The sequence below is a fragment of the Chiloscyllium plagiosum genome, chromosome 40 (assembly GCF_004010195.1).
Source record: "Chiloscyllium plagiosum isolate BGI_BamShark_2017 chromosome 40, ASM401019v2, whole genome shotgun sequence".
Taxonomy (NCBI): Eukaryota; Metazoa; Chordata; class Chondrichthyes; order Orectolobiformes; family Hemiscylliidae; genus Chiloscyllium; species Chiloscyllium plagiosum.
Window position 1 is genome coordinate 11,310,982 of NC_057749.1, and position 15,424 is coordinate 11,326,405.

Consider the following 15,424-nt stretch of genomic DNA (forward strand, 5'->3'; position numbering starts at 1 on the left):
GGGGTGGTGCCAGTGTAGTTGCGGAAGATGGATTGTTCCACATATCCTACGAAGAGGCAGTCATAGCTGGGGCCCATGCGGGTGCCCATGGCTATTCCTTTCGTTTGGAGGAAGTGGGAGGATTGGAAGGAGAAGTTGTTCAGGGTGAGGACCAGTTCAGTCAGTCGAAGGAGGGTGTCTGTGGAAGGGTACTGGTCGGTACGGCGGGAAAGGAAGAAGCGGAGGGCTTTGAGTCCTTCGTGATGGGGGATGGAGGTGTACAGGGACTGGTTGTCCATGGTGAAAATAAGGCGTTGGGGACTGGGGAAGCGAAAATCATGGATCAGGTGGAGGGCATGGGTGGTGTCCCGAACGTAGGTGGGGAGTTCTTGGACTAAGGGGGACAGGACGGTGTCAAGGTATGCGGAGATGAGTTCGGTGGGGCAGGAGCAGGCTGAGACAATGGGTCGGCCGAGGCAGTCATGTTTGTGGATTTTGGGCAGGAGGTAGAAGCGGGAGGTGCGGGGTTGTGGGACTATGAGGTTGGAGGCGGTGGATGGGAGATCCCCCGAGGTGATGAGGTTATGGACGGTCTGGGAGATGATGGTTTGGTGGTGGGAGGTGGGGTCATGGTCAAGGGGGCAGTAGGAGGAGGTATCTGCGAGCTGGCATTTGGCCTCAGCGGTGTAGAGGTCGGTGCGCCAAACTACTACCGCGCCTCCCTTGTCTGCTGGTTTGATAGTGAGGTTGAGGTTGCAACGGAGTGAGTGGAGGGCTGCGTGTTCCGAGGGTGAGAGGTTGGAGTGGGTGAGTGGGGTGGGGCAGTTCAGGTGGCACCCCTCCCCCCAGTGGGAAACTTTTCCCACAGTGCCTTTCTTTAACGACCAGCACTGTGACTTTATGTGTCCCACTTTATCACAATGAAAACACCGGAGGCCTTTCAACTCCTTTCCACCCTCCTGAGCTTCTTTGTTATCTTGTGGTGTAGGATTCTCCTTTCTCCCAACTTCTATATCTCACAGGACGGAATTCTGGCCAGAAGCTTGTCTTATGCACCAGTACTTATTCATCTGGATGTCAAGTTTGCTTGCTGAGCTGGAAGGTTAATTTGCAGACATTTCACTACCATACAGGGTAACATCATCAGTGAGCCTCCAGTAAAGCACTGGTGGCATAGCCCGCTTCTTATTTATGTGTTTGTGTTTAAGTTTCTTTGAGTTGTTGATGTCATTTCCTGTGATGTCACTTGCTGTTCTTTTCACAGGGGGTGGCAAATGGGATCCAAGCTAATAAAAAACAAAGAAAATTTACAGCCCAGGAACAGGCCCTTCAGCCCTCCAAGCCTGAGCCGATCCAAATGTACTGTCTAAACCTGTCGCCCAATTCCTAAGCATCTGTATCCCTCTGCTCCCCACCTACTCATGCATCTGTCCGATGCATCTTAAATGAATCTACCGTGCCTGCCTCTACTATCTCTGCTGGCAACGCATTCCAGGCACCTACCACCTTCTGTATAAAGTACTTGCCGGGTGTATCCCCCTTAAACTTTTCACCTCTCACCTTGAAAGCGCAACCACTCATTATTGAATGCTTCACCCTGGGAAAAAGCTAACCTATCTAACCTGTCTATACCCTTCATGATTTTGTACACCTCAATCAGGTCCCCCTCAATCTCCTTTTTTCTGATGTAACCAATCCTAACCTTCTCAACTTCTCTTCATAGCTTGCACCTTCCATACCAGGCAACATCCTCGTATACCTTCTCTGCACCCTCTCCAAAGCGTCCACATTCTTTTGGTAATGTGGCGACCAGAACTGTACACAGTATTCTAAATGCCACCAACCATGTCTTGTACAATTTTAACATGACTTGCCAGCTCTTACACTCAATACCCTGTCCAATGAATGCAAGCATACTATATGCCTTCTTGACCACTCTATCCACCTGCGCAGCAACCTTCAGGGTACAATGGACCTGAACTCCCAGATCTCTCTGCTCAGCAACTTTTCCATTTACTGTATAGTTCACTCTAGAATTAGATTTCCCAGAATTCATCACCTTACATTTGCCTGGATTGAACGCCATCTACCATTTCTCCACCCAACTCTTCAGTCTATCTATATTCTCCTGTATTCTTTGACAGTCCTCTATGCTTTCTGCTACTCCACCAATCTTCGTGTCATCTGCAAACTTACTGATCAGATCACCAATGCCCTCCTCTAGATCATTCATGTATATATCACAAACAACAGTTGCTCCAGCACTGATCCCTGTGGAACACCAATGGTCACCTTCCTCCATTTCGAGAAACTTGGTTCAATACTACTCTTTGTCTCCTGTTGTTCAACCAGTCCTTTATCCACCTAACTAAAACACCCTGCACAGCACATGATTTCACTTTCTCCATTAGTTTACCATGGGGAAACCTTATCAAACACCTCACTAAAGTCCATTCGTATGACATCTACATTCCTTCTTTCATCTATCAACTTGGTCGCTTCCTCAAACAACTCTATTAAGTTGGTACGGCATGATCTCCTCTGCACAAGACCACGTTGCCCATCACTGATAAGCCCATTCTTTTCCAAATATAAATAGATTTTATTCCTCAGTACCTTCTCCAGCAACTTTCCCAGCACTGATGTCAACCTCACTGGTCCGCAGTTACTTGGAACATCCCTGCTACCCTTCTTGTACAGGGGGACATGAGCAACTCTCCAGTTCTCCTGCACCTTACCTGTGGTTAAGGATGGTACAAAGATATCTGTCAATCTGCATGTTGATAGAATTCCGGTTGGTGTGCCATGCTTCGGGGAATTCTTGTGCGTGTCTGTTTGGTTTGTCCTAGGATGGGTGTGTTGTCCCAGTTGAAGTGGTTTCCTTCCTTATCTGTATGTAAAAATATTAGTGAAAGTGGGTCATGTCTTTTTGTGGCTAGTTGATGTTCATGTATCCTGGTGGCTAGTTTTTTTGCCTGTTTGTCCAATGTAGTCGTTGTTACAATTCTTGCACAGTATTTTGTAAATGACATTAGTTTTGCTTGTTGTCTGAATTGGGTCTTTCAAGTTCATTAGCTGCTGTTTTAGTGTGTTGGTGGGTTTGTGGGCTACCATGGTGCCAAGAGGTCTGAGTAGTCTGGCAGTCATTTCCGAGACATCTTTGATGTAGGGGAGAGTGGCTAGGGTTTCTGGAACTGGAACTCTATCACCAAACACATTGACTTGGATCCCATTTACCACCCCTTGAGAAAAAGAACAGGAAATGACATCACTACAGGAAATTACATCACCAAGCCAAGGAAACCTAAACACAAATAAAAAGCCGGCCATAACACCAGTGCTTCACCGGAGACTCACTTATGATGTTACCTTGTATGGTGATGAAACATCTGAAAATGACCCTTCCAGCTCAGCAAGCAAACTTACATCCAGAACTTCATCCTGAGCTACAGATCTTCTCAAAACTCGCGAATGTATTCCTCTGCTAGTTCTGCTGCCCTTTTCACTTTCTGAACTTTCTGTTCCTCCACATGAATTCTTATCATCTCTGGAAGTGAGTTTTTAAACTCCTCCAGCAGAATAATCTCTCTTAGAGCCTTATCGGTCTTATCTACCTTTAAGGCCCTCACCCATCTATCAAAATGACTATGTTTAATTCTTTCAAACTCAACATAAATCTGACCTGATTCCCTCTTTATGTTTCTGAACCGCTGTATATATGCTTCTGGTACCAATTCATAAGAACTTAAAATAGCCTGTTTGACCTCTTCATAATCTCTTGACTGCTCATCTGACAGCACAGCAAGTATTCCACTAGCTCTGCATACCAGTTTAGCCTGAACTAGCATTACCCATAAATCCTCAGACCACTCCATCTGCCTAGCCAATTTTTCAAATGAAATAAAGGCTGCTTCAACATCTTTCTCATCAAAATTTGGCACAGTCTTGACATATTTGTATCTATAACTGCCTTCTCTTTTAATCTCCATCCTGTTAACTTGACTTTGCTGACTAAGTCGCAACTTCTCAAGTTCAAATTTTCTTTTTGTCTCTCTCTTTCTTCTCTCCCTCTTTGCTCAGCTAAGAACCTTCTCTCTCTCTCTATCTTCTAACTCCATTTTCCTCAATTGTGATTTAACTTTTTCTAACTCGACAGGTGTGTCAGAGAAACAGACAATTCCAAGTGTTTGAGTAAATCCCTTACAATTTCAGTTTTACTTTTGTCCTTGGTTAAACTCAATTCTAGTCTCTTTGCTAATTTTAAAAGTAGGGTCTTTTCTTTCTAAACTTCCTTGGCAAATTTGGGAATAATCTTCAAACCCCATAACCCCTTGAGCAAATTTTAAGAGCCATTTCTCTCACTTTTAATTTAACCAACCACAAGTAACCAAAATTAAACAAATTGTCTCACCTACGTTATATTTAAAGATCAAGGACACTAACCAGCAAGTGTTTAAATCTACCCCAAATCTATTCAAATCTCAGACTGGATCTGTCTAAACGGTTCAAATCACAGACTAAAGCCCCCAACTTGTTACGACATGGGGTAAACCCTCTGTTAATTTAAACCCGTCACACAGAGAAGCTCACCTTGCACCGTAACCTGTTACATTCCGAGAGGCAAAGAACTGTCCCAGAGGTCACTATTTGAAGTAAAAATTAACAATTTTATTCTTTAAGTTCAAAAGAGAATATGAAGCAACTATTTACAACTCCTTTTACCTCCCACTCTACAATAATGGTCCAATAAAAACCCCGCATAAGATTTTTTTAAAATATTCAAACTTCAAAACCAGCCAGCTGTTGAATCTTTTCTTTGTATTTTCCTCTGTCATCTTTTCTTCAGTATTCTGCTTCACAGGTCTTTCCTATGAACCTTTCAGAAAGCTATTTGACTAGCATCTATACTTGTTGGTTTTCTTGGCAGTTCTCTCCTCTAACTGTTCAAAATGACTGGTTTTATACACCAAAACATCAGATCATTTCATTGGTTTGATGTCATCCCAAACTGTAAAATTCAAATTCGACTAGATTTTGGTACCTGGGCATAATTTCAACTGACTGGCCAAATTTGAATTTGCTCTCATTCCATGGCAACACAACTCCAGCTATTTGTTTTGATCAAGTGTTACATTTTTACCTTGTTCAGAACTCTGTGCTTTCAGTCAGTCCTTGGTAGCTTCCTCTCTCTTTCTTAAAGGTACAATACACCTTCATAACACGTTACCCCACTGTGTTGAGAGTGTAGTGCTGGAAAAGCACAGCAAGTCAGGCAGCATCCAATGGGCAGGAGAATCAACCAGGGAAAAGACCATGTCTATTTACCCTATCCATGCCCCTCATTATTTTATAAACCTCTATGAGGTCACCCCTCAGCTTCCAATGCTCCAGGGAAACAGCCCCAGCTTGTTCAGCCTATCTCGACAACTCAAATCCTCCAACCCCGGCAACATTCTTGTAAATCCTTTCTGAACCCTTTCAAGTTTCACAACATCCTTCCAATATGAAGGAGACTAGAATTGCACGCAATATTCTAACAGTGGCCTAACCAATGTCCTGTACAGCTGCAACATGAACTCTCAACTCCTGTACTCAGTTCTCTGACCAATAAAGGAAGGCATACCAAACGCCTTCTTCACTATCCTATCTACTGGTGACTCCACTTTCAAGGAACTGTGAACCCTGCTTTTCAAGGTCTCTTTGTTCAGCTATATATATGAAAAAAAGCATTCAATTAATACATGAATATGACCAATACCTGTATAAATGCTTTCAGCGTGTTGTAAATAAAAGCCCCTCTTGGCAGAAAGAAACAGCTCCCAGGACTGAGCTCATGGAAGAAAAACAATTCTTGCTCCTGTAAAGCACATGGAAGTACAATTAGGGTGATAAGTAATGCACAATCCAGGCAAAAACTGGTCAAAGACTCCGGTCTACATTAGGACAACAGAAACACAAAGAAACTTGTTACTTTCTTTTCCCTCCACAGTCGATGTCTATTTTCGGCAACTCATGACAGTTTACTCATACCTAAGCTTGTCTTATTGTATGCACGGTTACAACTACGGCAGCTACATTGCTAGTCCGCTCAGAGTGAGAATAGGAGACCGCCAGTATGCAAAGTAGGGGTAAATTTAAATAGGAGGAGAAAGTGAGGTCTGCAGATGCTGGAGATCAGAGCTGAAAATGTGTTGCTGGAAAAGCGCAGCAGGTCAGGCAGCATCCAAGGAACAGGAGAATCGACGTTTCGGGCATAAGCCTGAAGAAGGGCTTATGCCCGAAACGTCGATTCTCCTGTTCCTTGGATGCTACCTGACCTGCTGCGCTTTTCCAGCAACACATTTTCAGCTCTAAATTTAAATATGGGAACACTCAAAAAACAGTGCTTTTATAAGGGGGGTGGGGAAGAATTTGACTAATTGGTATTAACCTTCAACAAGTTTATTGAATAGAACCTTTTCAATAACATCAATTTCAGAGATCTTTGTAAAACGAGAAAAGGATTAAAATCAGTTTAATGATTTCATAAATGTTCAATAGCCCTTGGTCTTCAATGAGTGAAACTGCCCCAATCTGACAGAGTAGTCTGTTTATGAATGATTGCAAATAGACCGTACCTTCAGCTTATTGACCTTCCAGAATTGACCTGAAATTATCAGGATTGTTTATAACCTAGAAAAGAAAATTGTGGGAATTGAAGCATCGTCTCCCCTATTTTCTGAGGGAAGTTTTGTTTATTTATATTAAACTTTGCAAACTAATATTAAGTTGAAGATCAACAAGGCCCCAGGCCTGATGACATGCCAGAGGGTCTTAAAAAGAGGCTGCAGGGCAAGTGGGTGCTTTGGGTACAGTCTTCCAAAATTCCATAGATTTTGGAAACGTAACACAAGTTTATTCCAAATGTAACACCTCTATTCAAGAAAAGCAAGATGAAAAGACAGAAAGCAGGAGATTATGGGTTAGCCTATTTAACATCTGTCATTTGGAAGATGTTTGGACTCATCATCGAAGCAGTAGCAGTAAAATGCTCAGGAAATCGTAAAACAATTAGAGAAAATTAACCTGGTTTTGTGAAAGGGAAATAGTGATTGACAAATTGATTTGAGGATATAAGCTGGGTAGGTAAAAGGAAACCAATAGATGCGGGTATTTAGATTTCCAAAAGGCATTTGATAAGGTTCCACCTAAAAGGTAAGAACTACTCATTGTGTTGAGGTGACATATCACAGAGCACGAAAATAGACCCTTTGGTCATCCATGCCAAACAAGTTTCCCAAACTAAACCAGTCCCACTTGCCTGCATTTATGTATCCTTCTAAACATTTCCTCTTCATGTACATGTCTAGAAGTCTGTTAAATATTGTAACTGTACCTGCACCTACGACTTCCTCTGGTAGTTCATTCCACACACGAACCACACTGAAAAAGTTGATCAGGTTCCTTTTAAATTTTTCTTCTCTCACCTTAAAAACATGCCCTCCAGTTTCGAACCTATCCACCTTAGGGAAAAGTCCTTTGCTATTCACCTTATCTATGCCCCTCATGATTTTATAAACCTCTGAGGTCATCCCCTCAACTTCCTACCCTCCAGGCAAAAAAGTCTCAGCTTATCCAGACTCTCAAATTCAGAATCATACAGCATGGAAGCAGAGTCAAAGAGTCTGGTTCTGGAAAGGCACAGCCAGTCAGGCAGCACTGAGGAGCAAGAAAATTGACATTATAAGCATAAGCTCTCTGACCTGCTGTGCTTTTCCAGCATCACACTCTTCGACTCTGATCTCCTGTATTTGCAGTCCTCAATTTCTCCTAGCATAGAAGCAGACTCTTGGGTCCAATTAGTCCATGTTCACAAATATTCCCACTTGCCTGCATTTGCCCTATATCCCTCTAAACCTTTCCTGTTCATGTACTTATTCCACACACGAACCACTCTCTATAAAAATGTTTCCCGGCATGTCCTTTTTAAAACATTCTCCTCTCACCTTAAAAGTATGCCCTCTAGTTTTGAACTCCTCTATCTTAGGGAAGAGACTCTTGCTATTTACCTTATCTATGCCCCTCATGATTTTATAAATTCTTATAAGGTCACTCCTCACCCTCCCAAGCTCTGCTGGGAGGAGCTATCCAGCCTCTCCATATACCCCAGCAACATCCTGGTAAATATTTTCTGAAGCCTCTCCAATTTAATAATATCCTTCCTATAACTGGGTGACCAGAACTGTACACAGTACTCCAGAAGAGGCCTTACCATCATCCTGTACAACCTCAACATGACAACCCAACTCCTATACTCAGAGTTCTGACCAATGAAGGAAAATGTGCTAATCACTTTCTTCATGCAAAGAATTATGTACCGGAGCCCTTAGGTCTGTCTGTTTGACAACACAACTCAGGGTCGTATCATTATTGTATAAACCCTGACCTTGTTTGTATTAACAAAATGTAATACTTCACAGTTATCTAAATTAAACTCCAAAGCCCACTGACCCATTTGATCAAGGACTATTTGTAATCTCAGATAATAATCTTTACTGTCCATTATACCATCAATTTTCATGTCATCTGCAAATTTACTAACTAATCCCCTATACTCTCACCCAAATCATTTGTATAAATAATAAACAAAAGTGGACCCAGCACTTATCACTGTGGAACATTGCTGGTCACAGGCCTCTAGTCTGAAAAACAACTCTCACCACCACTCTCTGTCTCCTGCTGTTAAGCCAATTTTGTATCCAGTTGACAAGCTCTCTCTGAATCCCGTGTGATCTAATTTTACTAATTAGTCTACCATACAGAATCTTATCAAAGGCTTTAAAGTCCATGTAAACAATGTCTACTGCTTTGCCCTCATCAAGTGCTTTGGTTACTTCCTGAAAAACTCAATCAAGTTTGTGAGACACGATTTCCTATGCACAAAGCCATGCTGACTATCCCTAATTTGTCCCTTGCCTCTCCAAACGCATCTAAATCCTAACTCTCCTAATCCCCTCCATCTTGTCCATAACTAATGTCAGACTCACTGGTCTATAGTTCCCAGGCTCCTCCTTACAGCCTTTCTTAAAGGCACAACATTTGCCACTTCCAGTCATCTGGCACCTCATCCATGGCTGTAGGTGATACAAGTATCTCTGCTAGGGCCCCCACAAGTTCTACCCTAAACTTTCCACAATGCCCTGGGATATACCTGATCAGATCCCAGAGATTTATCCACCTTTCTGTTTTAAGATCTCCAGCACGTCTTCTTCTGTAAATGTGAACTGTTTCAAAGACATCAATACTTATTGCTCTGAGTTGCCTTGCCTCCATGTCTTTCTCCACAGTAAAAGCTGACACAAAATAGTCACTTAGTATCTCTCTCATCTCCTGTGGTTCCACACAAATGACTTTGTTGATCTTTTAACAGGTCCTACTCTCTCTCTAGTTGCTCTATTGTCCTGAACGTACTTGTAGAATCCCTTTGGATTCTCCCTAACCCTATTTACCCTCCTAACCTCCCTCTTAAGTATACTTCTACTCCCTTTATAACCCTTTATGCATTCACTCGATTCCTTCTTTTACTTGACCAAAACCTCGATTTCTCTAGTCTTCCAGCACTCCCTTCACTTACCAGCCTTGTCCTTAACACTAACAGAAACATACTGTCGCTAGACTCTCGTTATCGCATTTTTGAAGGCTTCCCAATTTTCATCCATCGCTTTACTGGTGAACTTCCACCGCCCCCAATCAACTTTTGAAGGTTTTGTCCAATACCATCAAAATTGACCTTCCTCCAATTTAGAAATTTAATGCGTAGATCCGGTCTATCCTTTTCCATCATGATTTTGAAATTAATAGAATTATGATCACTGGCCCCAAAGTTCTCCTGTGGAAGATTAGAATGCTTTAGAAGCCAGCATGAAGGATAGAATAGATGGAGAATTAAATTTTTCATTGTAAGTAACTAACATGCTTTTAGTCAAAAGCAGAAAGCTATAGTTTACACAAATAGAACTGCGTTAGTATTTACAGAGGAACCTCGACTATCCAAACAAGATTGGTGGGCACTATTTTGATCCGATAATTGATTATTCAGATAATCGATTTTAGCATAAACAGGGGAAGCCATACAGATCTAACGCTGTGCTCTACTGAAGAATTTGTTTAAATCTATAATTTTATGGGGTCTGCCATTTAAACAAACTAATCTTTGCAGTCTGCAAATTGCAGGTTAAAATGAGAAGTAGTAAACCCTTAACATGAAATCCCAGCATTAAACAAGGTCCCAAACAGCTTCTATGATTGCATGACCATTTACAGTATCAGTTTCCAGGAACTCAGTCTCATGATTGAAAGATGGAAGCCCCACTGCGCACATGTGTTTACATTCTCGGCCTTTAATTTTAAATCAATGGCCCAGTAAAGTGCCTGGAATACTGTAAAACATTTACTTTTGCAGAGTGCTGTGTAACAACCCTAACTAAAAAATATCCAGTCGCTGATGCTTGAGCTGTTTGCGTTTCTTTGTTTTTGCCAGTGTTTTCACATGTTCTTCAGTAAAGGCAAATTAAATACACTTACCTCTTTGATGCAACCTTTTTGTGGGACTTTGAAATTTTCTTAGGATAATCCGATATTCAGATAATCGATATTCATAAAATTGAGGTTCTCTGTATTTCCTATGTTATCGCAACTTTGTACTACTGCTTTTCTGAATAAATGTAGAGATTTTCCTATGTTTGTTATAAAAAAGCTGTATTTTGAATCACTTGTTGGAGTTGTTACCTATTATGTGAATGGGCACTTTCTCCCCTTGTATGTATGCAGGAAAAATAAAGATTTGGACAAATGTCTGAGCCTTGTTTCAGATCAATAAAAGACGTCAACACTCCCCCCACCGACACGCCTCAGTAACCTGCTCTGCCTTATTTCCCAAGAGAAGGTCAAATTTTACTCCTTTTCTAGTAGGTGCATCTACATACTGAATCAGAAAATTTTGTAGTACACACTTAAATTCCTTTCCATCCAAGCCCTTAATGCTATGGCAGTCCCAGTCTATGTTTGGAAAGTTAACATACCCTACCATTACCACCCTATTATTTTAATAGATAACTGAGCTCTCCTGACAAATTTGCTTTGTAATTTCCTGCTATTAGGGGGTCTAAAGTACAATCCCAATAAGGTGATCATCCTTTCTTATTTCACAGTTCCACCCAAACAACTTCTCTGGACTACTCCCAGGAATACCCTCTCTTAGTAAAACCATTATGTCATCCCAAATCAAAAACATCACTCCCCTCCTCTCGTCTTCCTTTCTATCCTTCCTATATTGTCTATACCCTGAAACATTAATCTGTCAGTCCTGTCCATCCCTGAGCCACGTCTCTGTAATTGCTATGACATCACAGTGCCATGTTCCCAACCATGTCCTGAGTTCATCTGCCTTCCCTGTTCGGCCTCTTGCATTGAAATATTTGCAGTTTAATGTATCAGTCATACGTCATGCTCTGCTTTGTTCCACCTGCCCTGACTGTTTGACTCAATCCTTTTCCCACTTCTATCAGTCTCAGACTGATCTCTTTCCTTAACACCGCCCTGCCAGTATATTAGTCCCTTCCAGTTCAGGTGCAATCCGTCCTTCTTGTTCAGGTCACTTTTACACCAGATGAGATGTTAATGATCCAAAAATGTGAATCCTTCTCCCCTACACCAGCAACTCAGCTACATATTCATCTGCTCTATCCTCCTATTCCTACTGTCACTAGCTTGTGACAGCAGGTGTAATCCAGATATTACTACCCTCGAGGACCTACTTTTAAAATTCCAATCTAATTCCCTTCACTCTCTCCACAGAACCTTGTCCTTTTCTCCTATGTCACTAGTTCCAATGTAAAAATCGACCTCCTACTGGTCCCTCTCCCCTTTGAGAATATGCTGCACCCTCTCAGAGATATCCTTGACCTTGGCACCAGAGAGGCACCATTCTGATGTCTCATTGTCAGCCACAGAAACTGCCTCTGACTAGAGCGTCCCCATCACAATCAATCACTTGGAACCCAGCATACTCATTACATTACAGCCACTCTAGTACCAGAAAAGTGGCTATTGGTGCTACATATCCTCTGCATTTTCCAAAACAGCATACTTATTTGAGATGGGGATAGCCACAGGTGATTCCTGCACGACCTGCCTCCCTCACCTACCTTTCCTGATGGTAACCCATCTACTGGACTGTATATGTAGTTGTTCTCCCTTTCTGAAACTGTCATCCATCACATCCCCAGGCTCCTGTAAATTCCTCATTGCCTCTAACAGCCGTTCCAACTGATCCCATAGGATTTGCAACCAAACACACTTCCTGCAGCCATAATCATCAGGAGCGGTGAAATTTATAAATGAACTGTCAGAGCAAGTAGTATATGCAGGTATTATAACAACATTTAAAAGACATTTGGATAAGTACATGAAAAGAAAACATTGAGGGGAATATGAGCCAAACACATACAAGCGAGACCGGTTTAGTTTGGGAAATTTGGCCAGCAGGGACAAAGTCGTAAAGTCATTCAACACAGAAACTAGGTCTTCAGCCCAACGTGTTCATGCCAGTCAGATTTCCTAAACTAAACTAGTCCCATTTACCTGTGTTTGGCCCATATCCCTCTAAACATTTCCTATCCATGTATCTGTCCAAATGTCTTAAATTTTGTAATTATACTTGCTTCTATCACTTTCTCTGGCAGATCACGGACACAAAGTTGGTGAGAGTTGTGGAGTTGTAAGTTGCAGTGGGACATTGACAGGATGCAGAGCTGGGCAGATGTCGTCCCATTTCCCCCCCCTCAGTCAAAGCAAAACATTCAGAGACACAGAGTAGTTTTACCTCCTCCATCTTTATTCTGGGCCCTGGAAGGAGAGAGAACGATCACCCATATGCACAGAGCAATGAGTTCACAGTGTTCTCTGGAACAGCAGTTTCTCAATGAATTTTACAGGGAGGAGCATCCAAATAAGGCAACATGTATATTGACTGGGTGCCCATTACAATCAGCAAGTGTCAATAATAATGATTAAGCCATCTGCTGTTACACAATTAATAATTGACTTCACATAATGAATACTTTACACCTCGTTAAACTGACCTCACATACTGAATGCTTGCAATATTGTTAAATGGCTCTACATAATGAATGCTTTTCAACCTTGTTAACCCATTACCCTTCCTGCAGAATCCCATTGTTAACTAAGTTCTTATCTGATCTGATTCATGCTCAGCTGAACCTCTTGTTTCACAAAACTCAGAACTTAACTATTTCCCTGCCTGTTTATACCCTATACACATTTTCACTGAGAAGTGACAGACAGAGTTCAACCTAGAAAAATGTGAAGTAATTCATTTTGGAAGGTCAAATTTGAACGCAGATTGTAGTCCTCTGCCTGGACTGGAGGGGCATGTCTCCTGAAGAAAGGTTGAGGGAATTAGGGCTTTTGTCATTGGAACGAAGAAGGATGAGAGGTGACTTGATAGAGGTGTATAAGATGTTGAGAAGTATAGATAGAGTGGATTGACAGACGTTTTCATGGCAGAAACGGCTATCACAAGGGGGCATAATTTTAAGGTGATTGGAGGAAGGTTTAGGGAAGATGTCAGAGGTCAGTTCTTTACACAGAGAGTGGTGGGTGCATGGAATGCAATGCCAGCAGAATCAGATATATTAGGAACATTGAAGCAACTCTTGGCTCGGCACATGGATGATAGTACAATGTAGGGTATGTAGGTTAGCAGGGGATGGGGACAATCAAAATGTGGAGATGGTTTAAGAAACAGATATTGCGTGTCCTTGATAGATATGTACCTGTCAAGCAGGGAGGAAGTGATAAGGTAAGGGAACTGTGGAAATTGCATCTCTTGTTAAGTGGAAGAAGGAGGCTTATGTCACTATGAGAGGAGATGGTTCAGATAAGGCTATAGAGAGTTACAGATTAGCTAGGAAGGACTTAAAGAGAGAGTTAAGAAGAGCAAGGAGAGGAAATGAGCAGTCTTTAGCAAGTAGAATAAAGGAGAACCCTAAAGCTTTCTACAGGTATTTGAGGAAAAAAAGGATGACTAGGGAAGGAATAGGGCCAGTCAAAGGCAGATGTGGGAAGTTGTGTGTGCACTCTGCGGAGATTGGAGAGGTGCTAAACGAATATTTCTCATCTGTTTTCACTCAGAAAAAGGAGAATATTTACAGGAGAAGAATGAGATACGAGATATTAGACTAAAAAGGATTGAGGTTAATAAGGAAGAGGTGTTATCAATTCTAGAAGGAGTGAACATCAACAAGTCTCCTGGGCCAAATGGGATTTATCCGAGGATTCTCTGGGAAGCTAGGGAGAAGATAGCAGAGCCTTTGGCTTTGATATTTGAGTCGTCATTGTCTAGGTTTAGTTCCAGAGGACTGGAGGATTGCAAATGTTGTGCCCTTGTTCAAGAAGGGCAGCAGAGATGACCCAGGTAATTATAGACCAGTGTCTTCTGTCTGTTGTAGGAAAGGTTTTGGAAAGGATTATAAGAGATAAGATTTATAATCATCTAGCAAGCAACAATTTGATTTCAGATAGTCAACATGGTTTTGTCAAGGGCAGGTCACATCTCACAAACCTCATTTGAGGTGACCAAGCATGTGGATGAGGCTAGGGCAGTTGATGTAGTATACATGGACTTCAGTAAAGCCTTTGATTAGATTCCACATGGTAGGATGTTGGAGAAAATGCAGAGGCATGGGATTGAGGGTGATATAGCAGTTTGGATTAGAAACTGGCTTTCTGTGAGAAGGCAGCGAGTGTCGTTTGATGGAAAATATTCAACTTGGAGTCCAGTTAGTTGTGCCACAAGGATCTGTTTTGGGACCACTGCTGTTTGTCATTGTTTTAAGTGACTTGGACGTACGCATAGGTGGATGGATTAGTAAATTTGCAAATGACACTAAAGTTGGTGGAGTAGTGGACAGTGTGGAAGAATGTTACAGGTTGCGGGGCACTTGGATAAACTGCAGAATTGGGCTGAGGGTGGCAAATGGAGTTCAATGCAGCTAAATGTGAGGTGGTTCACTTTGGTAAGAACAGGAACGCAGAGTACTGGGCCAATGGAAAAATTCTTGGTAGTGTGGACGTGCAGAGGAACTTCCGTTAGCCAAACAAGTCGGGCAGGCACTATTTCGTTTGGATAATTGATTATTCGGTTAATTGATTAAATGCCTTTCCTCTGGGGCTTGAGTTTTTAAAGTCTGCTCCTCGTTCAGAAGGCAGCAGCACGCCATCCACGGGCCCCCGCCCTGCCCTAAACGCCGTCCAACACCACCTCCCCCAACCACCCTAATACCACCCCCTCCTCCCATCCCCAAAACTGCCCCAACCCCATCTCATCCCACCCCCTTCCTGTGCCCAAGCCCATCCCCCCAACCCTGCACCCCTCCTGTCCCCA

General features: G+C 42.3%; 1 protein-coding gene across 1 annotated transcript in view; it reads right to left on the reverse strand.

Annotated features, from left to right (window-relative positions):
* Positions 1–15,424, reverse strand: part of LOC122542508 (threonine--tRNA ligase 1, cytoplasmic-like) — a 59,788-nt gene that overhangs the window by 40,640 nt on the left and 3,724 nt on the right. Inside the window, exon 2 of the mRNA XM_043680309.1 lies at positions 5,738–5,836. Coding sequence (XP_043536244.1) covers positions 5,738–5,836 — 99 coding nt within the window. The remainder of the gene's footprint in view (positions 1–5,737; positions 5,837–15,424) is intronic.